The sequence below is a fragment of the Pithys albifrons genome, chromosome 18, assembly GCF_047495875.1.
Source record: "Pithys albifrons albifrons isolate INPA30051 chromosome 18, PitAlb_v1, whole genome shotgun sequence".
Taxonomy (NCBI): domain Eukaryota; kingdom Metazoa; phylum Chordata; class Aves; order Passeriformes; family Thamnophilidae; genus Pithys; species Pithys albifrons.
The window spans coordinates 8,429,233-8,456,285 of NC_092475.1; the positions used below are offsets into that span (position 1 = coordinate 8,429,233).

Sequence of the window (27,053 nt, forward strand, 5' to 3'; positions counted from 1 at the left end):
AAGCCACTCAAACCGAATAAATTCTGGATCAGAACAGACAACTTGTACCAATCAGCTGCACATGCGACTGCCCCACATCCCAGTTCAATGCTGTGATCACCCTCCCCTGTCCTGGATCAGCAGGGTAAGAACTATTTTCACATTGGACACTGTACTGTCCATTTCTTCCTTAGCACATTATCTTTACTCTCTATAAACAGGAAGGAAGTGCTGTCACTTGAAAATATTAATCCTAGTCCACCTTTATCTAAAGCATGGGAGGAAGCGATAAAAAAAAAAAGGCAAGATTACAGACCAGGACAGTCTCCAGGGAACAGAGTATTTAAGACAAACAAGAGCTCTGGCACAGTTCTGGCTCTCAGAATAAGACAAGAGGGTGTCTGGGTATTTTTAAATTTGCTGTATAGATGGGGTGGAATTCAGAGATTCAGGGAAAAGCAGCCACTGCCCTCCCACCCCCCACATTCCCATCACTAAAGTCTGTATTTCATGGCCTCCCTCTCTCACATTAAATTAGAAGCATCAGTTGCCCAACTCAGACCTGTCAGAAGCTGACAGTGTTATCAGGAGGCATCTTATCTGTGAATATACAACAACTTCACTTTCAGAAGGATGTTTAACAACAACAAGCAGGTTTTGGACATCTGGACGGTCACACACAGAGTTCTGTAAAGGTGAAGCCCTCCCAGTGAGCAGAGTCCCCCCTGTCCAGAGAATTTATCAGGCAACACAAGCCAGGTGAGCTGCACCTTGAGCTGACCTTCTCTGGAGAAATGCAATTCACCCCAATCACATCTAAATGCTGTTTCTCGGGAGCCAACAGGTGGATTTCTAGAAGTATGTTACCCTGTAGCCTGGATGGGTCTAAAGTTAAAGGCTCTACAGAAAGCCCTTCAGTGCTGACAGGAAGCAGGAAGAAACATGGAGCACTTCAGTAAAATGATTCTATGCATATGTTTATCCACACATAGAGGTTTATATGCACTTAACTGGCTTTACAATGAAGAAAACAAACAAAGAAAACCCATGAAAAACAACTCCAGCCACCATATGATTTTTGTTAACTATTGCCAGCAATTACCTGGGTAAGGATGTAGCTCCTTTGGGCCTCTTCCATTTTTATCAAACTAGCATTGATATAGTCATTGTCACCTTGGTTTAGCTTAATTCGACTGTGATCAACTGCAGCATAATTAGAAAACACTGGTTAATGAATATGCAAAACAGCACAATCCATGCACAACCCCATCAGATGTCAGGGCCAAAAGTGCTGGGTCGTCCTGAAGAAGGAAAAGGATTAATCTCAGGTAGTGCAGGTGTTCCTGGGCTTGTAACTCTGGAGATACAATGTGGCACTGTCAGAGCAGCACCACAGCAGAGCAGTGAACAGGGGCTGCTCTGCACCTGCCAACAACACATTGCAAGAATGAAGCCTTTGCATCTGAAATAATCCCCACAGTAATCTGCAAACCAGATCACACTGACCTATTTGTACAGTTATGGAGTTACTGGTTTTAAATAAATCAAATTACACAACTGCTTATCTTTTGCAGCTTAAACATTCAAAACCAGCCTGTTCAAGGATTCCCACATTTTGCAAGAAAGCCAAACAGACTGGAAGCAGTTTTATCTAAAGGCAAAAAGGAACCACTTCTTACAACCCCAAATATTAGAACTGCTTAGTAAAGCAAATGATGTGCAACATTACTGTTCTGGTCGGCTGCCCCAAAGGCTTCAGGAACTTCTAAGCACCAAGAACAGAAGCTCTGACACACAGGAGTACTCTGGCCTAGGGCAGAGATGGAGATCTGCCCCATGACAGAGCCAGTTTAACACTTCCGCTGCTGCTGCTGCACCAAACCCACAGGATGCCAGGCCTGGCAAGGCTGGGGGTCACTGTCTCTGTTCCTGGGATCGCTGAAGGAAAACCAGGCTGCAAACCCCCTGGAGTTGTGCCTTGTGCAGGACACAGAGGCTCAAAGATGCACTTCCCACCACAGTATGTGACCACAACCACTTCAACACACAGGTCTGATCCTCACAGCATCCCCCTCTCTGTTCCAGTTGGCTTGGGTTTGTCTCTGGCAGTCCCACGCTCTGCTCCCCTCTCAGAAGGGGCAGCTGTGCCATCTGTGCTCACCAACAGGATGCTCTGGGCAGTGAACACACTGCAGCACAAACCACCCCAAACTGCAGTAATGCTGCTGCAGCCACCACTCCTCTCTAGCCAAAGAATTCAAAGGTGAAGCAAGTTTCTTTCTCCAGCTCTGCCCACAGACACAGACTCTGCTGTGTGTTGCTCCAGTACAATCCTGTGCATATTGTGGCATTCTGTGACCTCTCCCTCACAAATAAATACAAATATATTAACAAAGAGAATTGTCTTGGATGCTTACCCACCTAACAGAATCCTGTCCTTACAAAGAACACTGAGGTGTTAGAAGTCATTAGAGGTCAAGAGTCTGTTACAAACAATGGAGAAGAAAGTGTACTTACAGGGGCTGACATCTCTGTACCTATTTCTATTTTTGTTTCTGGGATGTTTGGCCACTTTACATGGAAAATCACTGGCTTCATGCCTGATGTCCTGAAACAGAAAAATAAAGTGTCAGATCTGAATCCATCTAATTTCATTCCATTAGCTATTTTAAGACAAATACCCATTTGACTTCAAATCTTCATGTGTGGGAGTTCTGCACAGAAAACACTTTGGGCTTCAAATTAAGAACTGAGTTTAAATTTATCAGAATACAACAGTAACATTACTTGTGTATTAAAATATCATTAGTTTGATAATAAAGAAGCAGAACATTCAACAGACATCATGCTTTTACACTCCTGATGGAGCAGGGTCTATGCCCCAAAGCACTTTCACATAAAGTGCTTTAAGCACTTGTTTGCAGCATCAGTGAAAATATCAATGTGCTTCTGGCTCAGCAGCACTGAAAACACTCATTGTGACAGAAAAATATCTTGTCTAACCCCCTTGGCATCAAACACACAGAATGGTGACTTGTGTAAGATCACCTCCATCTTTATCTGGAGTTATCAGCAAGATGTCATAAGGATGCAAAGGGCCCAAGTTATTTGTATCCAGCTTATGCTCAGCTAAAACATTTGCATCTTCTTCACCATATAACAGGTTCTTTCACTTGATGAATGCAATAGCTCAGCTACCTGAGACAATTTCAAAAGTTATTCTGCAGTCCTTGGACATCAGTCCCAGTTTGTTGAAACAGAACTTCACATTGTAAATAAACACTGTGTAAACACAGTTCTGCATAAAGAATCATGTACAATGCCCAGACTTCCTTTAAAATGGGTTATCTGCTGCAGCACATTACCTGCTTATCTCTTCTGCTCCATTACTCAGGTATGCATCAATTTACACGGAATGCTGCACTGTCAAGGGGAGTTCTAATTTACATAAACCTGCCCCAAATTAGAACAGTATTCCAAAACAGCTCCTCGCTGAAATAAGCCCTGACATCAGCTGCCAGCTTTTTATAACTTCACACATGGCTGCCAGTATTTCTTCTTGTGAGGAATGCAGTCTGGAGAACATGATCTGCAATGCCACAGTCCTGTATCTCAAACATGAGGCAGCTAAAATGGGTATTTTCATGATTTGTCTCAGACACCAGGTTGGTGACTTTGTATTTTACAGGGTTTTGTTCTTCTGTAATGGCTGGACAGGATTAACAAGAGACAAAGCCAGGGAACCAGGAAAAATGGTTTTTTAGATCTCTGACCACATTTCCCACAGAGCCTCCATGTGCTATTTTTTTAAGTGTTAAAAAAACACAACACCAAACCAACACAACTACCCCACCACTTAGAATTCATATTACAAACCCAGGAAAATGCAAACCAAACCAAAATCCCTCAGGCATTTTTCTGTAAATACTGGACTAAAATAGCAGCAGCACTAAGATACACTGTTTCCTTTCACAGCATTAACAAATTTGAAGAGAACTGTCTCCTCTTTTAAAAACCGGAAATGGAACAAATGCTTCTTAACAGAAATGGAATTACACAAAGACATTCCAATACAAAAGTATTATACTTAAGCACACACATGTCTGTGCACTTAAAAACTACCCCAGTCCCCAAGAGATCCACAGATTCAAATACCTACATCAGGCATTTAAGGAATTGAAGCTGTAATTTACTGCCCAGGGAACAGAGAGCTGGCTGTTACCTCACCAGCAACTATTAGATCCTTTCCAAGGTGCTGTGATGCCTAAAGGTACTGAAAGAATAAGGGAGTTCTGGGAGATGAATAACTCCCACAGGCACAGAGAAAATGAAAAGAAAGAAGCTACTCGTGCTTTCAACAGACAATTTAAAAGGGGCAATATATTTCTGGAGTGTTTCAATAAACAGGAAAAAACCCGGGGTGGGGGTGGGATGGTAACAAAACGAGGGACCCAGATATGGCAACAGCCAAAGCTGCTGCCTTGAGTGAAACCCAACCAGCACACAGCACTTCACTTCTGAGTGTAACAACAGACAACACAGAATACCCTGGAGAGCTCGTACTCCTGGAGCTCAGTGCTCAAACCTGTGCTGAAAAGATAGGGCACACTGTGCTCAACAACATGGGATAAAACTGGGTTGGGGTTTTGGTTGGTTTGGGGTCTTTTTTGCCTTTTTTTTGGCTACAGCAGTTGCTGGAACATCTAAAGTGACCAAAAGAATTTATCATCCAAGATCACTTCCAGGATATGAACTTCATTTTAGTGGAAATCAGATGGCCTTCAACCAAGACAATTATTGGAGAGAAACAACCTGGTACCACGTTACTACAACGTCCTGTGGCCATGGTATAGGCTTTCCTGTAAAAACCTGCTGGTCCTGGTCACTGCTGGAGCCACAGAAGTCCTGGCACTCCCTGGGGTTGGGCAGGCTCGGAACACATTCCCAACAGCACCGCAGATCTCTGTGCTGGAGGAAGCAGAGCCACTCACAGCACGGAATCCTCGTGCTGTGAGGAACCCGGAGCCAGCAGTGTCACAAGAACTGAAGGCAGTGGGTGAACACAGGGATTGATAAAGTTACAAATCCTGAATCACACCAAGTCACACTGCAGAGATCCTGTCTCTGAAAAAGGAAGCTCGACATTACATTTAAAAGGTCGTGCAACATAAAACTTTAAAGAGGAAGGGCTAGAACTGAAGTCAGTTTTCCAAAGCCAAATGCTTCGGGTTTGCAGCATGAGTCACTCCACGCCACTCATCTCCTGGCTCCACGTCCTGTACCCTGTGCAAGTGCCCCAAACACTCCAGGGGTGAAAGAGGAAGTCTGCTGCAGCCCTGTTCCCAGATGAGAAGTTTGGAGAACTTCTGTTCATGTGCAATAGTGACTGGACTAAGAAGTCCTTCAGTGATATCCAGAAGTTTGCTCTCAGTTGCACCAATGGGTTCCACTTGGCCCATAACATCCCAATCCTTGCAGCAGGGAAAGGGCCTGGAATGCAAGGACAGTCGCACTCACACACTGCAGGTCAGTATTTCCAGAAGAGGAACTAAAGGTGCAGCCCCAGGTCCTTCAGCTCCATCAGTCAGACTCCTGGGGAGCCTTGTAGCAGGGCTCAATTTGATCACACTATTTAATTGCATCATAAACTCTGCAGTAGCTCAGACCAAGAGATAACAATATATTGCCATTTTAACAGGAAGCAGTAATTGCCAAGATCTTATCAAGGGCTACAGAAGTGCACCTAATCCATCAACTGAGCCAATCACACTGAGGAAAGCAATTCATAAATACAAAAAAAGACCCAAAGAAAAAAGGAATTTTGGCTTAAAAGCTTAAAAAAAAGATTTCCTCTTAAAGCTGGCACTGAAAAAAATGATGCCACTTCTGTAAAAGGTGAAGGGATAAACAAAAAAGTTACAACAAAGCCAAGTGAAAGGTGCTCTTTCCTGAGATGTTGCTACAGACTGATTTTGAAATGGAAGTACCTCAGCAATTCAGTGAGGTGGCAAAGTCCTGCAGAGAAGAACACAAGAAAACCAGGTAGTCCCAAGGGATCCACAATAAATCCCTGCTTTACACAAATGGGAACAGGTCTTCAGATTCAGCAAGTGAGGGAGCAAAGTGAGTCCCTGAGAAGCAATGAACTGACTCCCTAGCTAAAGAACCTCGCTAAGATGGAAAGCACACAAAAATCAACTGCTCATGTCACCTGCTTTGACAAGGAAGGTTTGATTCCTTATCCTACATTTAGCTTTACATCAGGATATCTGGGCAAGGACAAGAAATGTGGATGTAACTTGTAGGTTAGAAGAAGGTCATCTAAAGATCAGACAAAGGAACAGACAGTTGCATCACACAACAATCCCGACAAGCAGATGTAGAATTTTAGTCAGATAAGTTAGATAAATGTGGATTTTAAACCTCCTTAACAGCAGTTTGTCTGGTGTTCTAGTTTTGCTTTCAAGTAAAATATGGTAGTATTGAATTGCTTATTAATCTTCCGGAAAAAAAAGAAGCCAGGAATGCCAAGCTTTTTCCTGAGGTCAAACAGCACAGAGAGAGGAAGGACAGGCTCGTTTAAAGTTCAACACTATTACACCAGGTTAAAACAAACAAACAAACAAATAAACAAGTCACACACTTGCACCATGGTTTTCCTAGAAAGCTCCTTGCTAACTCAGCCCTGCACAGGGAACCCGAACAGGCCGAGCAGAGTTTCAGACAGCAGTCAGCTGGTTGGAGGCACGGAAATAACCCCCAGGAGAATGTAAACTGGGCATGACTGCGACACTAAATCATGTCCACACGTGGCAAAGGGGGCTCAATTCTCCCAGGCCCACGTTTATCCCAGCGGGCAGGTATTACAGACTGTCACCACTGACTAGTTCCAACATGCCCAACCAGAGAGACTTAGGAAAGCAAACCCTGCAGCTCTTTATTGTACCCACTTTATCGTGGTAGATAACTGACCACTGTAAATGCTCAATTAAACACCTGCACCTGAATGCCTCTTACACCTTGGGTATGTATTTCCTGAAGGGACAAAGCCATTGACTTGTGTCATTTCCAAATTTTAACAGTGTATCTATTTTGCATGTTACCAGAAGGAAGACACTGCTGAAAAAAGCTCTGCAATTCTGCAGATTCAGCTGCTCAGATTCATGTATTGCTCCAATGTTATCTGCAATGACTGAAAACTGATTTCTCAATGCTGATTTTTTGAAGGGTTGCAGCAGAACCAGGGAAATGAAAGGGGAAAACTCTAGTATCAGGTTAAAGAATTACATGAGACTTCTCAAATACCAGTAAGTTCAAAATACAGTTTGTCCTTGAAATTTATGACCCATAACAGAAGAAGTTCAGAGCTGCTGGCAGGAACACTCCACTTCTGCTGTTCTGTAGCCATGTACTCACTGCCAAAACAGGAAACAACTGAATGGAGTGTCAGCGTAAGAAAACAAACCAAGTTCCCTTCTTCTTCACATCCAACACTATTCTTCCTCCCAGATATTCAATCTGCTCCAGAAGCACATCTTGGACATTATTAGGAGGAGAGACTTTTGAGAAGACAAAACGGCTTTTTCTTGACAGCTGTTGAGCAACGAAAAGCTTTGCTATCTGTATCATCAAAGTCAGTGCCAGGAAATAAACCACACTCTCATTAAAGTGTCAAGAGGTTCTAACTCAGTTACTTTTCTTCTCTTAGAAGAAAAATAACCACGGGGATGAGATCCAGATCTCGATTTGCCCAAACATTACGGATCTCTACACAGAGTTTTGGTTTAACCTCATCTCAAACAGAGTGGTGCATCTGACAGCCCAGAGACTCACATCACTCCTGAAGGAACTCAGTCTGCACAGCAAATCCAGACCTCAATTTGGTTGCAGCAAGGGTTTTGTGTGAGTTTAAAAATGTGTCATTCCTGGCCTGCAGGGTATTCCAGGCTGCACAGACTGACAACTGTGGTTATAAACAGAGTCCTGCTTTCCTAGTTACCTAATATTTTCATTCTGACATCTCACAAGCCATCTAAAAGCATTGTGGCTTTTACAGAGCTACCACCACCAAAAAAACCCAACAAACCCCAAGGCTTTGCAGGCTCCAGGGAGGAGAAAAAGACATAAAATCTGTAAATGCCAGAAGATAAGGGAGGGATGAGAAAAGCTTCTTCCCACACCTTGCCACAGCAAATCAGATCATTGTGCTGCATAACCAAGGTATTTTCTAGAATTTAGACAAGCTGCAAATGACATGTTTCAGATTGCAAAGAAAAGGACATGAGATGCCCTTGAAAACAATGCAGACGAACTGTGGAATAACTTTAGTCATACTCACTCTACTCTCTTTTAGAGATAAGAGTGTTAATAAGCTCAGTTAATGTTAAGAAAGTAACACTGTACTAATGCCCCAAATTATTTATAGTCCATTAACACAGTTAAACCTTAAGATTAATGAACTATTTTGATTCATAAATAAGATAATCAAATATAAGACTTGCTTCTACACTAGGCAACAGACTCAAGGTCTTACCAGTTAAAAGCTGGACAGATCTTTAGAGATTGTGTTCCTTTTCTCCCATTTTTGGCCCCAGTGTGTATGTCTGCTCTAAGGTTTTGGTTATGAACACATCCTGCTCTCCCATTTACCTGGCCATGCTGCCACGCTGCCAACTAGAAGAATACAAATTTTCAGAGTATCTGGTGTCATTACTAGAGTTAACAAGAAATTTGAAGTCAGAGAAGGACACAATCGTCTTCTGCCTACAGAGGTTCCAGGCAGCTGTTCAGTGTCGGATCTACTGTCAGGGTTTAAGGCCCCTTAAATGAGTTGGAAAGACTCTCAACAGGCTCATCTAATGAACTGCACAGAACTACTAAAGCTGCCAAGAGGAGTCACACACAGAGCAAGCTCTGTGGGCTCAACGAGTAACATCTCCAGTGAATTTGAAAGCAGCCAGGATTTGAGGAGCTGAAGTTCAAGTCTTCCTACTTAGCCTTGATGAAGCTTTTTAAAAAGAGACTTCACTTTAGATTAAGACACACACTTCACATGCACTGAGCTGAATCGAAACTTGTCTGTGGTGTTTGTGTCCTTTCACCTTTTCCTGGAAAGTATGTTGACTAAAAACCAAACAAACAGCACAGCACTTTGGCTGCTTAGCAGACAAACACCGCAGTCATTTCACTCAGGACAAACATTTTAGAGAAACAAAATAAGATTACAAGTGTTAAATTTATTTTTAAAAGAGAAATACCAACATTTGAACAGTTGTCTCATCAGCAGTTTAAACTTACATGATTGCAGAACTACCATGGCATTATTTTTAATCCTTTCGCAGATGACATGAGTTAAACACATCCAGACTACAAACTATCTTAAGACTATTGGTCACATTAACAGACAACTACAGAAGTCCAGTATTCCCTATTTACAGTGACATCTGTTCATCAGTAACAGCCAGAACTTGTTAAGACACCAGAACTGTCAAAGAGAAAAGGACAGGCTGCAATTCCCCAATGACCTTCACTTCATCAAAGTAATTTTCAAATTAAGACAGATCTAATTGCCTTGCACAAACCATAACCAGCAGGTACCAGAGGAACCAAATCCAGCGCAAGAACACCAAATCCAGCGCAAGAACACCAAATCCAGCGCAAGAACACCAAATCCAGCGCAAGAACACCAAATCCAGCGCAAGAACACCAAATCCAGCGCAAGAACACCAAATCCAGCACAGTCTTGCTCTGAGGGGACAGATGCAGCTCCACCATGACATGGCCTCTCCAAGCTCCTACAGCCACTTTCCTGTTGTGTTCTGAAATGACCCATGAAAGCATAACACAAACCAGAGCTTCCAAACAAAGGGTGATTCCCCAGACATTCCAACTGGTATGAGACACGGATCATGTTCCTTCCCTGGGGAAAGCCACAGTGCAGGAGCTGCCAGCACAGAGCACATCCCACTGTTAAACCAGAGCCTGTCCTGGGAAAGCAGCTGAAGGTGGTTATAAAGCACTCTGAAAACACCAACCAGGAATACACTGAGAGCACAACCTCACTAACTAATTAGCTTTCCCTTTTGCTCCTAATTGAAACTAATTAGGGAGCATCCATGGAGCATCAGGGATTTCAGTCAGGAGTAAAGCCATGACAGCCCTGGGGAAGGTACAGGACCTACAAAATACACAAGGCCTGAGCAACACCTGTGATGTGGGTAAAACTGCCAGCTGCTACAGAGGCATCACCTCTCCCAAATTCACCAGTTTGCTTAACCAGTAGAGAAAAAAAATATTTCTCAAGCTCTGAGGCATTTTCTAGTTCTAATCCTCAAGGCAATCCTAACAGGTCAGAAAAAGAAGAGTTTTCAACAGTTTCCTAGCGCTGAGGTTGGTTTGGGTTTTTTTTAAATTTTCATTTTATATCCATACATTTAGCACCAGGACAATTTCCTGGAAGGCATGTGACCCCCTGAAAAAGATCACAAGGATTTTTAACCCTGGATTTAGCAAACAGGATGATGCTACTTACACTTTTCAGCCTGTTCTGCAGCACTGCTTTCTGCCACAGAGAAATGAGGTTCCAGCAGAAGAAAACAGACACCTCTCCTGAATGGTGCCACCGTCCACAATAAAGTGGTTACAGTAATGAAGATCGAACAAGTTTACATTCCTACTTGAAAAAGCAGGAAATCATCTGACCTCAAGTTTCGGTGGGTGCTCAAAAAGAATGTTACAAACCAGGTGGAATGAGAGATGGTTGCAGAGATAATCTGCCCAAAGCAAAAACTCCACCCTGGTCAGAGAGCCCTTACAGCACTACATGTGCCTGAAAACAAAATCTGTTGTCAAAGAGCTCCAGACTTCTCCTGTTTACTTATCAAGCTCTTTACAAATTCAACATCTTGACTTGGCATCTCTTAACACCTCCCAAAACCACAGTCAATGCAATGAGTAATAGGGAAAGCAGGAGAAACTGATTTATCATCAGTTCATTTTTGTTATGCTGTTAACACGACATCAGCATCTGCATGTGAGAATGTGCACACACATAATCCTTTGCTCATTAGAGACTCTGAGCTGCAAAAACAAACTCCCAGGGCTTACAGAGAAAAATACCGCACATTTTTCACATCACTGTTATTGTCCTCCGAGTACCCGAATGTCAAGCTTGTTGTTGTTGTTGGCGTTACATTCCAAAATAAACATTTACGTCTACTTGAACTGCTAAAAGATTAAAGGGTTTCAGTGAGAAGGAGACAGGCTTTATTCCAGAGCAGGGACTGTGATCTGCTCTTTCTGAGCAGCTGCTCGTTCCTCCCTCGCAATGCTGCGAACACCCCGGGCACAGAAGTGCCCACTGAGGATCCTCTGGGTTGCTGCAATGATGCCACTTGTGCCCTCCAAGCAGTTTAATTCTCATCTGGGATGCTCCAACTCATCAGGTTCTAACTTAGGAGCCAGTGTTCCTCACTCCCCCCACTTCAGGAACCCAACCCGTTCGCTGGCAGCTGTGCTGGAACCACCACGGGTTCTCCGTGCAGAACGGGGGCCACTTCTCTGAGATATTTTTCAGGCTCTTGCAGCAAAGCTTTGTCTCCCCTGGTCCCTCAAGGCAAGTGAAGGATCCTCCTCTAGCCCATCACCAGCACCACAGAAAAAAGGATGGCACAGGAAGGGGACAGCCTGGCCCGGGGATCCTGCATTCCCCTGGGGGTTTGGGGGAGAAACTGCTCCTGGAGACAAAAGTACTTCTAGATTAATTGTCAACGGCCCGTTTTCCATGATGACACAAAACCAGAAACAAAAGGATCCTTACTTAGGAGTCAGAACTTCTGGAGTTTGACTAGTTTTTATTTTCTTGACTTGGTCTGAAAAACTCTTACCACTGTGCAAACAGGATTTTATGAAAACAGAGCAAGTCTGCAAGCCTCATTTTCTACCCCGAACACTGATTAAAACTAAATGTAGATCTTACCTGAAGTAATTTAGGTAATAAACAAGCTATTGGTGTTCACAGAAGCAAATAGGAACTAAAATGGTTTTTCTAAGACTTGATTCTTAACTGGAGTTAAACTAGTTATAAATGCTTTAGAAAGTACAGTCAGTTCAAGCAGTTTTAAGACACCAGTTTGCCATATGCTATGTTAAAATTATCCTTTTTTTTAAAAAAAATCAACAAATTTATGCATGAAGTAGGTCTGTTCAGTACACACAGATTTTGAGAAATGGTTTTGCTCATCCAGTAATCTTTGTTACTTAATTATTATTTAATCCTTAATAATGTAAAAGCTAAACCAAACTTTCTGATGTATTTGTCAAGGTTAAGGGAATAAGGTCACACCATGACTACAAGGGGGCACATGTTCAGAGCCCACCAGTATTATTTTTGTATTTAGAACACTATGGGACAGGCAACAGCCATAATTACAATTTTCTACTAATTCCATCAAAATTCTGCAAGTTCTGTGGAGGAAGTGCTAAAACACACGAGAAAGGAAGTGGCTGGAATTGTTTAATAGGAAGTTGTGAACTCCACATTACCTATTAAAAAAAGGTATCTCCATCTTACTCAGTGGTGAGCTTCATGTCCTTGAAGATGTTTGTCCTGTACTTTACTGGCTTTCTCCACATGCAGTTTTTGTGTCAGAAGTGTGAGGGGCTAAACTGGATTTATTCACTATCAAGAACACCCATTCATACAAAATGGTGAACTGTGTGTTACAACAGGTACCAGCTCCACAATGTCTGTGGGTCTCTCTCCTGCATTCTGTCTGTTCCCTATAAATTAGGGTATAATACGAAATCCCAGCAAATTCTAATCCATGGCAAAGGATGTTTCCCTGTGCTGGCCACTAGTAAGTGCACAGGCAATGGAAGTACAGATTCCTTCTGCCAAAGCATGCCCATTACACTGTTACCAAAAGCTTTTTATCATTTCTAACCTAACGAGATGCCAAGAGTTTTAAGAGAATGCACAACTGACGGGATTTCACAATCCATGTTCATGTCTCTGCGTGCAGGGAAAGGTCAAACTGGTGCTTTGCTCCTGCAGCACAACCAGCAAACAGTGATGCTTTCAGTAGCTTTGTTTTTCAGCAGAATCCCCAAATCCCTATTTGGGAAACTTTAAGTAGCTCTAACTGCTTAACTACCATTCCCAGAAAGAAGTTTTAAGTATCTTTTCTTAAGAAAGACTTTTGGACTGAAATTTGAAGAAACTTGCTGGATTACAGATTTGCATAGGCAGCTTGTTTCAGTTGGGATCTGTTTAAGGTGGCAGTTCCTGTTATAACCACAGATGCCCAATTTGCTGTACTTAGAATATTCAAATTTGGAAAGGAAAATTGTAGTGATGATTAAAAGCACACTGAATTCACTGAATGGTGCAACCTACAGGTTGCCAAGCTACTGCAGTGCACAGAAAAACCTGCCGAGAACAAACAGTACTGCTGAAAACAGATGTTAGATAAAGCAGAATTAGGATACTCCTGCTTTTTCACAACTGCCTAATATGTGTTTAGGAAAGCAATCTAAGCTAAGCCAGGTTAACATTAAACCTTATAGTGTTCTGAACCTGAGATGCTCAGCTGACAAGCTATGGCCCAAATCCAGTTTTGAGGAAAGTCAAACACTGATGCCATTTCCTCATCCCACAAAAACGAGGCTACACACGTGTCACCTGCCCGATGTGACTGTCCTGCCATGTAAGAGCTGCACAGGCCAAGCTGGTTGATGAGGGCCAGGACAGACTGTCCAGCCCCCACAGCTGGCACAGAACAGCTGGACACCTCTGTGCTACACCAGGGTTTAAGAGTGGAAATGTCAAACCTTGTTTACACAACTACTTCCAGAGTAGTAAACTGCTCTAAGGATAAGACAGAAAAGTCAATACATTTTTTGAGAGAGAAACTTAACCCTTCAATACTTACAGCAGAGATGTTCTGTTTACTGACATCCAGAGGAGTTAAGCTACTCAGTTCTAAGTTTGGTTCCTGAGCACTTTGTTTTACTAACACCCCCATCACACAATAAAATAAAAACGCACATTAAGTCTTTAGGCAGTGGATACCAATACTGCAATTTACAGATCATAAGCACAGTTTGTCACACAGGAAAGGTAAAGAGAAGTATGTCTTCAGAAAACAACGTGTGAGAAAATCTACCTGAAATCAACAAGCCTGAGAACTTCCAGCAGCAAGACACCACCCCTCCTTAACCCAAACCAGCCAGACCTTCCATGCTAAAACGTATTCTGTATTTTATGGGTTCTCCGAGTTGCAAAGCAATACTGTGAGACACTGACTGAACCAATCCTGTGTTACTAGAGGTTGCTCTAACTGTCGTTGCAGTGAGAGAGAGCTTTCTCCTCCAGCTATGCAGGACATCTTCTCATCTGAAAGCAACTGAGAGTTTAAAAAACAAATGTCAGTGTTAACAGGCACATCACATCATCAAGATAAGCATTCACAGACATCCTAATGCAGAACAGATTAGCACTCTGCACTCCAGCACATGTAAAAGACTGCAAAACTCGACAAGCCAGGCCTTCAAAGGACGGGTTAATCCTCCCCATGCTAATGAACCAGACTGCTGAGTGAAAGGAAGGTACACGGATCTGATGAGATAAACAGTTTTGCTACTTAATGCACCTACTCATCCTGCTAGTTTAAAATAATTAATTCTGAGAACTGCAACTGATTTAGCAAAGCCAAACAACCACACTAACTTCTACCTCTGAGAGTGACAGCAGCCCCGGTGGGAATGCACAGCTCCCATCGCTTCCTCCACTGCCCTTCCCAGCCCAGACAGCGCTGCACGAACCCACCACACCCCGCGGCTCCACCAGGCTCTTGCTCATCATGTTCCACTTCCTGCCAGCCAGAGCCACTTATCAGTCTCCACTGAACATGCTCTGTAACTTGGTGTCTACCTCAAACCCTCATTTGCAGTCTTAGCATGGATTTGGAACACTTACAGGAAAAAATAGTATAAAACATCTTCAAGAAAACCCTTCATATTTACCACATCCCTTTCCATTCCCCACACCCCAGAGTTACACCAAAGGCTTCTGAGCACTGGTCCACAAATAATGTCATCAACTATCAGAATCACACCCAAGTGCCTCCTTTCACATCAACAGTGCTGAGGGTAAAGTCTTTTTACCAGAAGATTGGATTATTTTTCTCTAAGTACTCCAAGACAAAATTCTGTGTGCAGAGAGATTTATGTGCAGAACACATTGTTAGCAAAGACTTTGGCACAAGAAAACGCTAAAGATGTAGATATTATTACATGAAAACAATTAAGGAGTGCCTGCCCCTAACTGGGTGGCAATATTACCTTATTTAGCTACTTTAAAAGACAGTAAGAACAGTTTTACCACCCAAAATCCTTATTTCATGTGGTAGAGAACTCAGCAGCCACAATGGCAGACAGGGAAATTCCTGCTGTCCATCTGTCACAGAGAAGTCTCCTCCAGACTGCACTGGATGGGACACCAAGCACAGCCTTGCCCGGCAGGCTTGGCTCCCAGTAGAGGCTCCTGGTGGTCACCTTCACACAAATAATACACATGAAATCAATGACAAATAAGACGTAAGTCAGCAGTTTTCATGAAGCCTTTCTGCTCTGTCTGCTTCCTGACAAGCTTTAAAAAGACTGGTAAGATTAGACCTCTCCACTAATGCTTTCACGTGGGCCAATAAATCCAGGAACTCAGCAGCTGTAAAGATTTCACATATTTTCAACCTCCTGTTTCAGTCTTTCACTTCTAGTGGAAACAAGATGAGTCTGACGGTCACAGAACAAAGAAGCTCCAGAACTGGGGGGGTACCTGTTCCTGAGCCCTCTGCAGAGGATGGCAGAGCACTGCAGGGTTTGTATCTCAGGCTGCTCACACCTTCCCTTTCCCCAGCGCTCCCCAAACTCACCACCTGCCCCCGCCCACGCTGCCACAGTTCGCTCCTGGTTTCCCGTGTGTCAGCAGGTTTGTCAGTTATCAGGCAGATACAGAAAGCAGCTGCTGTCTGAGAGGAAATCATCAATAAGCCAGCGAGGTAACACTGCCCACTGCCAGCTGCTGCCAAATATCCCAGCCATGCCCCACACTGCGTGTTTGGGGCACTGCCAACCCAACCCCACTCGTGGTGTGACGTGCAAGGATCAAAGGAATGGGTCTGGTGGTTCACAACACACACTGTCCTTCACACATTTCCTACAGGAGCTCTGAAACAGCCCAAGGGCAGATCTGCTCTGCTCCTCAAACACTTCAGGCCAGTTCTGAGGAGGTTTCAATACTGAGAATGGAAACAATGTAGAGACTGAAACACGATTCTTGTTCATGACAAGCTACAGCTTTAGGTACAAACTGAAATTCAAGGTGAAAATTCTTCACAAGTTTAAGAAAGTCAGGAATAGGACAAGGGGGCACGGGCTTAAGCTCTGCCAGAGGAAATTGAAGTTGGAGATCAGAAAAAAATACTTTCAAGAGAGAGTAATCAGGCATGGAATGGGCTGCCCAGAGAGGGGGTGGATTTCCCCATCCCTGGAGGTTTTTAAACTGAGCTTGGCCGTGGCACTGAGTGCCATGATCTGGTAAAGGGACTGGAGTTGGACCAAGGGTTGGACTTGATGATCTTGGAGGTCTTTTCCAACCCAATTGATTCTATGATTCTAAGTGAGAATGTTGCTTTTCAATTTATTTACACTTAAGGAAATAAACAATAACATTTTCTAGAGTTGGGTGGCAATTCACTCCTCCCTCTTTGACTGGGTGAAACTCAATTTTTCTTCAATTTCTGGAATACTCCACAATTTTGTTAAATGTGTCAATATGTATTTACCTATTTAATAAGCTATATAGTAATTTTCCAGTTCTTGGTCCAATGACCCACCCTCTCCTTCTTTCCTAAAGAAGTTCCTCTTACTAAACCCTCTTGCTCCTGTCAGTTGGGTTTCTCCTGTAGCCCCCACCTTTAGTCATTGATGGCTCTGCAAATGCCAAGCAAGGACAGGCACAGGTTTAGTCTTATTTCAAGCAGTGGCAATGACTGTACAGAAAAGAGTGGAAAAAATAGGTCCTACACAGTAAAATGGAATTGAGATCTTCTGAACCAGTAGGGTTTATTTTTCCTGTCAGAAAAAGGAAGTGTACTCTTCCTTAGTCAAAGATGCATTTTTAAAATAGATTTCACATTTTACTTCCTGCCATCACATTAAAAGGTCACACTGTTTATGCTGCTGTAACCTGTTACTGTGGGATCAGAACTGATATAAACAAGCAAATCTCATTCAAATGTGCACAAGGGAAGAAGGTTATGAGAACAGTCCTCTTCATGTGTAGAACACTTGCTCTATATAAATATAAAGAATCTGAGAAGCAAAGTGCCTTTTGTAGGACTGCTCACAGCATCAAGTGCTCCATGAATCAAGTACTTCACAGAAGCATAAAATTCTGGGAACTTCAGATACAAGAAAAACCACCTGAAAGATCACAAATAGAACAGTTTACTTTAAGTTCAGAATATTACTGTGTATTAGCACTTTTAACAAGCAATTATTTTAGTACTTAAGTACAGTGAGGTTTTGGCCCAGAGGGAAGAATTCCCTCTCCCTGCAGCAAGATCTGCCCAGCTCCACACTCACCCCTGGTACAGCACCAAAGTTTCCTTATTTTCTGTGTCTCCAGATGCAGAAATTGTTTTAACCTTCTTCTAAGGAAAAGACTGCACCAAATGATGCAAACCTGATTCAACCATCCCTTCACAGTCAGCAAAACAGGTAAATCATCCTTGTTGTTGATCACTTCACCCTCAGTGCTGAAGGACTTTTGACCCTCTAAACCACATGTTCCCAAAGCATCCACAATAACCAAAAGCTGAGACACCTATGGAACTCCTCAAAGGCCTGGATCCTAACAGAAGGAAACAAGCATCACAGAATCACAGACTATTCTGAGTTGGAAGGGACCCACAAGCATCATTGAGTCCAACTCTTAAGTCAATGGCCCACACAGGGGACTGAACCCATGACCTTGGCATTATTACAACCAAGTTGGTTGTAATAATTACAACTCAGTTGGTTAACTGAGCTAATCTAAGACAGCCCTTATACAAAGTAGGAATCAAGTTTCAGTTCCTAACAATGGAAACAACCCTTTAACATAGATATCAGTATGTTATTAAAGTAAATTCAATGTGAGATTATTGCTGAATGAAGCAGAAAGGTCCTTTTATTTCTTCTAGGAAAGATACAACCAACTAGGAGATGGCACTGTCCAAGAATTGTTTCATTCCAGAGACCAACATATCAGCAACTAAATAAGGTACATGTTTGGTGTCAGTGACACCAAAAGACTTCTGCTTAAAAGGCAGTGTAATTAATCATGCCTACAAGGACTGGTAAGAGACAGGAGGAGTATATGCTAAAACAAAAGTATCTGGAGAAAAATATACAACACATACACAATTTGGAAGGAATCACATTTGACTTGGTGTTGATGATAAATACTTTGAGTTTAAAAACATACAAACTCCAGGTACAACAGTTAAACCACAGACCTCTGAAGTAAGCTGGCTTGATTTATGCTGCTTCCACAAGTAGCTGCCCTTCACCAACTCATTACTCCACTATTTATGAATGCAAAACCAAGTAACTTATGGAAACAATCTGTTTATCAGCCCATATTCTAGGATAAAGTACTGTCCAAGATGAAAACACATGGAAAGAGAACTTACAGAATTAAAAATGAGAAAGAGAATTAACTAAAAACATTTCCAAGAGTCCCATATTATGCCAGCTCATTTTCCTTCGCAACAAGGACATGAGATCTTTCATTGCTGTTCTATGAACCTTTCTTCTTAAATGTAGAAAGCACAAACTCATTTTGAAAGTAGATCAGCTATCACTACCAGCAGAATCACATGAATTTCCAAGAATCACTTCTATCACTTTTTCTCTGTACAGCATGACAGGCAAGCTGTTGAATCTCAGCTCTACTCCACGTGAGTGAGAGAAAAAGCAGAGCTGAATGCAGAGGGTTTGGTGGAAAACCGACTGGCATTTGTGGGACACGATCTACAAAGTGAGCACAGGGAGGCATTTGGGTGCTCTGTCAAAGTGCCTCTCCCAGTCAGACCAGCAAGGGCACGTCTGCTGGCACCAGAATGAAAAAAATACTCCTGTGCTGGTGAAGGGACTGAAGCACAAGTCCTGTGGGGAGAGGCTGAGGGAGCTGGGGGTGTTTAGCCTGGAGAAGAAGAGGCTCAGAGGTGACCTCAGCACTGTCTAGAACTACCTGAAGGGAAGTTCTGGCCAGGTGGGGGTTGGTCTCTTCTCCCAGGCACTCAGCAATAGGACAAGGGGGCACGATGGGCTCAAGCTCTGCCAGGGGAAATTGAAGTTGGAGATCAGAAAAAACTTCTTTGCAGAGAGAGTGCTCAGGCATTGGAATGGGCTGCCCAGAGAGGGGGTGGATTCCCCATCCCTGGAGGTTTTTGCCTGAGATTGGCCATGGCACTGAGTGCCATGATCTGGTAAAGGGACTGGAGTTGGACCAAGGGTTGGACTCGATGATCTCGGAGGTCTTTTCCAACCCAATTGATTCTATGATTCTATGAAATCAACATGAAACAAGCTGACCAATGACTAAAACAAACACCAAAAACCTCAGTGGAAGGTCCTGCACACAGCTAAGCTTACAGGGCAGATCAAGCCTGTATTAATTAATCAGGAATGTTGCAAAGAAGTGATTTCTACATTTTCATAAACTCACTTCTTTTAGAAAAAGCTCTCACTAGAGCTGTTTTCTCCTGACACTGATGTTGTGCACACTTTCACTGAGGTGCAGACACAAATGCTGCAGTCTAATAGTTTTAGTCTAGTCTCATATTTAAAAAATAATGAAGTTTCAAATGTATATAATTCTGTAAAAGGTCTGAACACTGACAGCACTTCATGACACCAAACCCAAGGCAAGGCTGTTTTGTGTCTCAGTCTGCAGTGTCCTTCTTCCAAATCAGTATTACAGAAACAAGCACAATTCAGTAAAGGGGTGGCATATTTTTTTGTTTATTCTGCTGATTTGGTAGGTTTATAGCACAATTTTCAAACATTTATCAATTTGTTGTTAATAAGCCTCCTACTCAAATCACATTTCAAGAAACTCTCTCTCTGTTCAAGGAACTTATCCCTTCCATGCTGGACAACAGGCCTTTCCTTTAACGGGGAATAACAGAATTGCAAGGAAAATATTCTCCCATGATGCTGAATTATCTGAAGCACAACAGGAGCTGACCTTTCTGGCACACACCTCCTTTGTAGGTACCTAAAAAAATTCCTAAAGACACAAACCCTCAAACCCTATTAGAAAACTCCTTAGTAAATTATTAGTCACAGAACACTGATCCTAAATGCAAGTGTTTTCTCCCTTCCCCTCTCTGTTACAAAAGGGCCTGAAAGTAACAAAATCCCAAACTCTTTACCATTTTACTGAATAGAAATATAATTTTGCATATGTGAAGACCAAAGGAAAAATCAGTTTATTTAACTATGGGAGAACAAATTCAGTGACATTATCTGGCAGCTGAAACAACCCCCCTGGTCTCACACTCACTGAAGCACAAGTGATGACATAACTTCAGGCTTTTCCCTCTTCTTACAGGTTTGGGGTTTCCTTGGTAAACTCTTACCTCCTTAATTTTCTTTTATATAAAAGATGTCCGTTTGAATCATACACGAGTTCTTCATTTTAAGGAATCACTTACTATCCTCAGGTATGTAATGAGCCTAAATTCACAACCCAAACAAAATGTCATGCCAGAGACACTGATGTAAAACCTGATAATTCTCATGTTTACAAGACAGTAGCAGTGATATTTCAGTGTAAACCACACCTTACAAAGTCTCAGCTAAAGGGAGCCCTTGGAGAAAGTCCATCTGCAAAGCAACTATTACAAGAAAAGATTTCATTTTAATGTTTAGTTAACTAAAGGATGGGCCGTTATTTCAAACCTACTCAGGGTATTTAGAGAGTTATTTTAGTTTCAAAAATACTTGGTCTACCACTACCACATTTTATTCTCTATTTACAAGGGCTATTTCTGTTTGAATTTAACATCATTTGGCACGTGGCCAATGCTGCTTTCTCCTTGGGTTTCCTTCTGTATGTCTGTGCTGTGAGCACCCAGAGGAGGAGGAAAAAGGACCATGTGGAAGAGCACACTGGCACATAAAACCCTCCTGGATGTGAATGTCTGCACGTTGTACCATTTCTAGATTTTTAGCAAATGATAACCATAACAGGCTCCATTTTTCTACTTATATTGTTCTACTTCCAGTAAAGCTATCACAGAAGACTTGGGTTCAAGTACTTTAAAAAACAAGTAAAACTAAGCAGCTCAGTAGCTCCTCCGCATAACAGGACTTGCCCAATCTCACATTTGCAAAGTTGACACAACTGCTCCCGAGCTGAAAAAGCCACCAGGAAAAACTAACAAATGCAGCAGAGCTCTGAACCAGCCTCAAGAGCACAAAATGTACCAACACCTGCAATTCAACACAAACTCTGCTTTTCAAGGGGATACTGACTTTGTGAGCCACAGAGACTCTGCCACTCCATCCCTGCTCGCCCCTCCACACGTGCATCAAGATTCAGTGGCTTCACAGCACTGGAAAATATGGAATATCTTCAGCTTATTGAAGGAAAAGAGAGACACTCTGCAACTCAGCTCTAAACCAGCTTTCCATAACCAGACCCAATTACACTAAGCCTCGAATGAATCAACAGAGCACAAATTAAGCAGTGGCAAAGCATTGCATGCAGAGACCTGCACTCTGCAGCAGCAAGAACTGGCAGAATAAAGCACAAAGATGCATTTATAATAAGTCATGCTCATGCCTCAATTTATCTGCTGCTCAGCACCAGAGCAAAGCAGTAACTCAAATGCCTTCTGAATGCAGCAGAACAACATCTGAACTCTCCTGCAGCTTATAAACCAAAAACACTTGTAGGACTTCCTGTTCACTGACTTTAAATACACAACCCAACCACACTACTACAAGCCTACAGGGTCAACGATTTCACGGTTTACTTTCAGCATCAAAACCTACCTACATATTCTACAAATATTTTACAGACAGTGAATACCTAAAAACTTCCCATGCCTTCTCTCTCACAGATATCCAAAAATGCCCACAATACCTTTCTGTCTTCCTTCCATCATCTGAGTAAAGGTTATTAATTTTCATAATGTGCAGTATTTTAGTTTAGCCTAGAGAGGTTTGGAAAAACTGACATTCACATTAATATTCATTTAAAATACCCTCAAAAGTTAATAAAGAAGTTTAGAACAGTTATGTGTCTCCTACAGCCCTCAAACCCACCTCTAACTACACTTCAGCTTTCCAGAGCTCACAGAACCATCCTTAGTTGTTTTTAGGACACCCAATGCCAAACATATTTGAAAATGTAACTTTATATTCTACTAACTGTAAGAATTAGAAAAAAGTGCACATTTCACTGTCATTTTGCCACCTTCACATGGAAAACTCTGCATGAGCTGTCCGCAATGTCAGCTCTGCCTCTGTCCATAGTGTGGAATCCCCAGGTGAATGGTAAATAATTCAGAGGTATTTTTACTGTTCCTGATAAGCACATCAACATTAATATCATTGCCCAACATACTGGAGTGAACATACCTAGTTTATATAAACAGAGGAAGCAACTCTACCTTATTTGAGGGTGGTGTTTTTAAGATGATATCTCATTTTATCACCCTGTGTAAGAAGTTAGAAATTAAAACACATCCTAAAATGCTGAAAGATTTCTGCATATAAAATTAGTATGAAAATCTGGTACTGCACTCACTGTGAGTAAATGAAAATCAAAAGTTGCTTTGATATTCTGGGCAAATATCTTACCTTTTTCTCACCTGCTCTAACAGCAAGCCTAAACTGTGTTTTTCTTAGCTTTGGGCTATGGGTTTTTTGTTGTCACATCTCCAGAGTGAATGCTTTTCATTCCAATAGATACTTCTAATGGTGTTTATGCAGGGTGCGAATCGTTCCCTCACCCTTAAGCATTTGTGTTCTGTTGCACACCTTTAGCACAGTGAGCACATGGCAAAGCTCACGTTTCATCATTTTCCCCTAACCTACTGCTTTATGGAGGAGGATTTTACTTTGAATGGGCCTTTCTTATGCTTAGATCAGGTCTTATTTTATTAGTTATCTTCTATAAAGTACAAGCAACAGCCAGAACCTGAGCAGTTCTTTTTATCACTTGGGTCTCTGAACAACCTTCACAGGATCTCACGGCTCATAGTTCTTACAGCAAGGAAAGTAAGGGACAGGAATGGATATTAGAAAACAAAACAACTCACCCTAAACTAAACCGAAACCAATAAAAAACCAATCAAACCAACAAAACATGATGAATTTCATCACTGTTCACCCTATTCTGGCCAGCTGTACAGGAGAATGTTCCACTACATGTGTGGTGCCCAAGTCATGCTGTCACAAAACCACAATGTCTTCATTTTGAAATGTGTGTCCCCATCCTGTGATTATTTAGGAAAAAAATAATCTAAATTTTATTCTGTCACAACTGTACTATCATAGGGGCACACAGTTTCCGTTTGTCAAAAAAACCCAACACAGCAGCTTGGACAATTCTAACTCTTCTAAGTCATGTGGCACCCAGACAAATCTTGTGGCCATACCTCCCATGAGCTTCACCTTCCCAATTCCTCTTGGAGATGCTGTGCAGTTCTGTATATCCAGATAACAGATTTAGCCAAGAGCAAGAGGAAGGGACTGTTAGCAAATTGCATTATGCTTCACTTGGAATACTGGTGAACACTTCTGGATTTTAGCAGTTATAGTCTAACACCAGCTACCAGAAGCCTGTTGTACAATGAACTTGGGGGAAGGCACCAATAACATTATTCTACTTACTACACTCTTCAAGCAATGGCTGGTATTCGTAGGAAAACTGCTTTGTTAATGGCACAGCCCAGACATCAAAAGCACAGATTATAGAGAAGTACATTGTTCTTCCAGATGTACATGACCTGCTAAGATGTCAGTTCAACAGCTGATTTAAAAGCAGGACACAACTGAGAAACTGAATTTCATGACACAGATGCACATATTTACTAATCAATCTCAGGAAAAAACCAACCAAGTAAACCCCCCACCCACTGTGCATATCAATAGTTGGATGCAAATCAAAGAATCACTTCAGTACTTTTATTTTCTTTTTAATTCAATTTTAGTCCTCAATCAAAGCTCATGCTGTGCCACACTTTTAGCAAGCTACTGAGTCACATCATTCAAAGAGTAGGACAAAAATATCACTGAATGCTGATTCCTCATTGAAAATGGGCCATTCCCTCATTTTGCTTAGATACTTCACTTCTGTAATTAAATTGCACCTGCAGAAATAGACCCTTGCATTACAAAGCTCTATTACTCAAAATCATTTCCTGAGTACTAAGCCTGCAACACACCAAATTGTCCAGAACAGTTCAGCAAAAACATAACGTCATATCTCCACATGACTTTCAACTGATACAGTCAGCAAAGCACAGACGCTCTGCAGGGAAGGAAATGTAAAAAAGGGACCTTCTGCAAAGCATGCTCAACATTTCATGCTTATTCTCTAAATGTCAAACAACTGAAGGCGTTCATCCTGCAAGCTATTACTTTTAAAACTTGTCTGCTGTGATTCTGAAACTGGAGTCAATTTATTTCACTTTTATACTTCACTCCTTCTTTTAAAGGTCTGTCGCCAAAGAAATTCGTACTGAAAGTAAGCAAAGCTCAGCTTCTTTGTTGCAAATATGAACTTCAACTCTGCAATAAATTTATGCAATATACCAGCTTAAACATTCAAATAGATGTTTAAGTAATGCTGCCTGATCTGACGGAACACATCCAGCCAGCCATTCACGTACTTCATCTTCTCTTAAACTTCATTTTAGATAAATGTCTGAAGAACTTTTAAAGAGAAAAGCACTATTTCCTGTGGCTCGTATGTGAAGCTGGATCCAGCAGCCAAGTACCCTTGCAAGCATTCACGTTTGCTAAGCGAGTGTTCTAAAATGCCACAAAAAATCTACATGCAGTAAAGGAGATAACAAAAAAGCAGTACCAGCTCATTGCAGACCTATTACTAACATGCTGTTTTAGGCTCTGTTCTATCATTAAGGTGACTGTAACGCTCGGTGCTTGCGATGCTGCCCATCGCCGCCTTTCTGTTCAAAAACAAAAGGCAGATCCGACAGACCGGCTGCCCCGCGGGTCGGAAGGGGCAGTTCTGGCAGGACTGATGCCCCTGCTGGGCCCCAAGGGAGCCCGAGAGCGGCCGGGGAGCGGGGCCGGCTGTGCCCGCAGAGAACGGGGCCGGGGGGATCGGTGACCGCGGGGAGGGAGCGAGGCCGGCGTGCGGAGCCCGGGGGGCAGAGGAGCTGCCCGAGGGGCTGGGGGGGGGTCTCCTGTATCCCCAGCGGGAGCGGCGCGGGCCCCGGGCGGAGGGGACCGAGGGCGCGGCGGGTACCGGTCCCCGCGCCGGGCCGGGCAGGGCAGGGCAGGGCAGGGCAGGGCCAGCCCTCGGGGCAGCACCGGCGGCACCGCGGACAGTGTGCCGGAGCGCTCCCGCTGGGCACAGCCGGGCGGGCGCTGCCCCTCACCTGGTAGATGGCGGCCCAGCTGCCGGCCTGGTCGAGCCGCTGGAACTCCTTCTCGATCTCCATGGCGGGGGCCCGGCCCCCCGCGCCGCCCGGGCTGCAGCTGCTGCCGAGACTCTGCTCGGCCCCCGCCCGCCCGCCAGCCGGAACTGCGCACCCGCCCCGCCCACCGCACGTCCGGGGCGGCGGGGCCGGGCAGCGCCCGCCCCGGGGCACGGGGATACGGGGGCACGGGGCCTGCGGGGACACAGGGCCACGGGGGAACAGGGCTGCGGGGACACGGGGCTGCGGGGCGCGGGGGAACGGGGGGTCTGGGCTGCGGGACCGCGCCTGCCCCCCGACCGAGAGCGGGCCGGGCTCGGGGGTCGCCGCCCCCGCCCAGGCCCCGGGAAGGGCCGCAGGGCGCAGATCGGAGCCAGGCGGGCCCGAGGCCGGGCCTGCTCTGGTGTCTTAGCCCTTCAGAAGGGCTCGATGCCTGTGTACAAGCTGTTCATCTGCGGCAGGAGGGACACAGTTCTTTGAGAGTTCTACTGCGGCCTTTGGTTGCAGAGGAAGGGTCTGTAAAGAAACAGCGAAGTGTGGCAGTGCCGGATCTGGTAGTGCAGAGCTCTTGGATGTGACTCCATGTGCTCACCTGGAGATGGAAAGACATTCTCTTCCTGCAGGCAGATGGAGAGATTTTTCACTTACACAGTCTGCAGAATGAAATTTGTTTATAAGTTAGCTCATACTCTTAAAGAAATGTGACAAGCTCTACTGGAGTTTGATCATCATTCCCATTCGGAAATGGCCAATACTACCCAGGTGCTATAGTCCTATCTCAGGAGGTACATGTGTTCTATCCCACCTTTTCATGAGGCCATTTATTTCCAAATGAATGTAGCCTATGCACTTCAGAAAGCCTTAACCCTGAATTTCAAGTCCAGATGTTCCAATCATATGGACATAGTTATCCAAAGTACAGTGCTAGAGCATAACTTGTTTCCAAAGGGAGGAATCCTATCAATGTTGCTGAAACAAATTTAACCACTTTGCTGCTTTCTCCTTTCCCCATTATTTCAGGGTCGTGAATTGTGAGTGTAAGTGGGGAGTCTTGCTGTGTTTCAATGATTCCATACTGAGAGATGGATCTTTCTTATGTCACCAGAGAGTAGTTCTTGGGCATGGCCATTTTCCATGCAGGCAGAAACCTGATCCTACATAGAAGAGGTCAGAGCTTGTGATGCTACAGTTAGTAAAAGGAACTGAGGTACTGCATCATATAAAGGAAACTGACATAAAATCTTTCATGCTTATGTAACCTGACTCGATAGATAAAATCAGTACAAGTTCTTCAGTCAGTGATTGATCAGCAATACATTCTGTTCAGTGTATTCTGTTGTCACA

The 27,053-nt window shown here is 43.3% G+C and overlaps 1 protein-coding gene across 3 annotated transcripts in view; it reads right to left on the reverse strand.

Annotated features, from left to right (window-relative positions):
- The window catches only part of PTPN1 (protein tyrosine phosphatase non-receptor type 1), a 35,273-nt gene extending 9,462 nt beyond the window's left edge, over window positions 1-25,811 (reverse strand). For 2 of the 3 annotated variants that reach the window (XM_071572701.1, XM_071572700.1), the window contains exons 1-3: window positions 25,671-25,811; window positions 2,497-2,587; window positions 1,082-1,182 (exon numbers count right to left, since the gene is read on the reverse strand). In XM_071572701.1, the coding sequence (XP_071428802.1) occupies window positions 1,082-1,182; window positions 2,497-2,587; window positions 25,671-25,733 (255 nt within the window). In that variant the 5' untranslated portion in view covers window positions 25,734-25,811. Of the gene's footprint in view, window positions 1-1,081; window positions 1,183-2,496; window positions 2,588-10,510; window positions 10,598-25,670 lie in introns of those variants that run through there. The other variant, XM_071572703.1, reaches the window with a different exon arrangement.
- Between the last annotated feature and the right edge of the window lie 1,242 nt (window positions 25,812-27,053).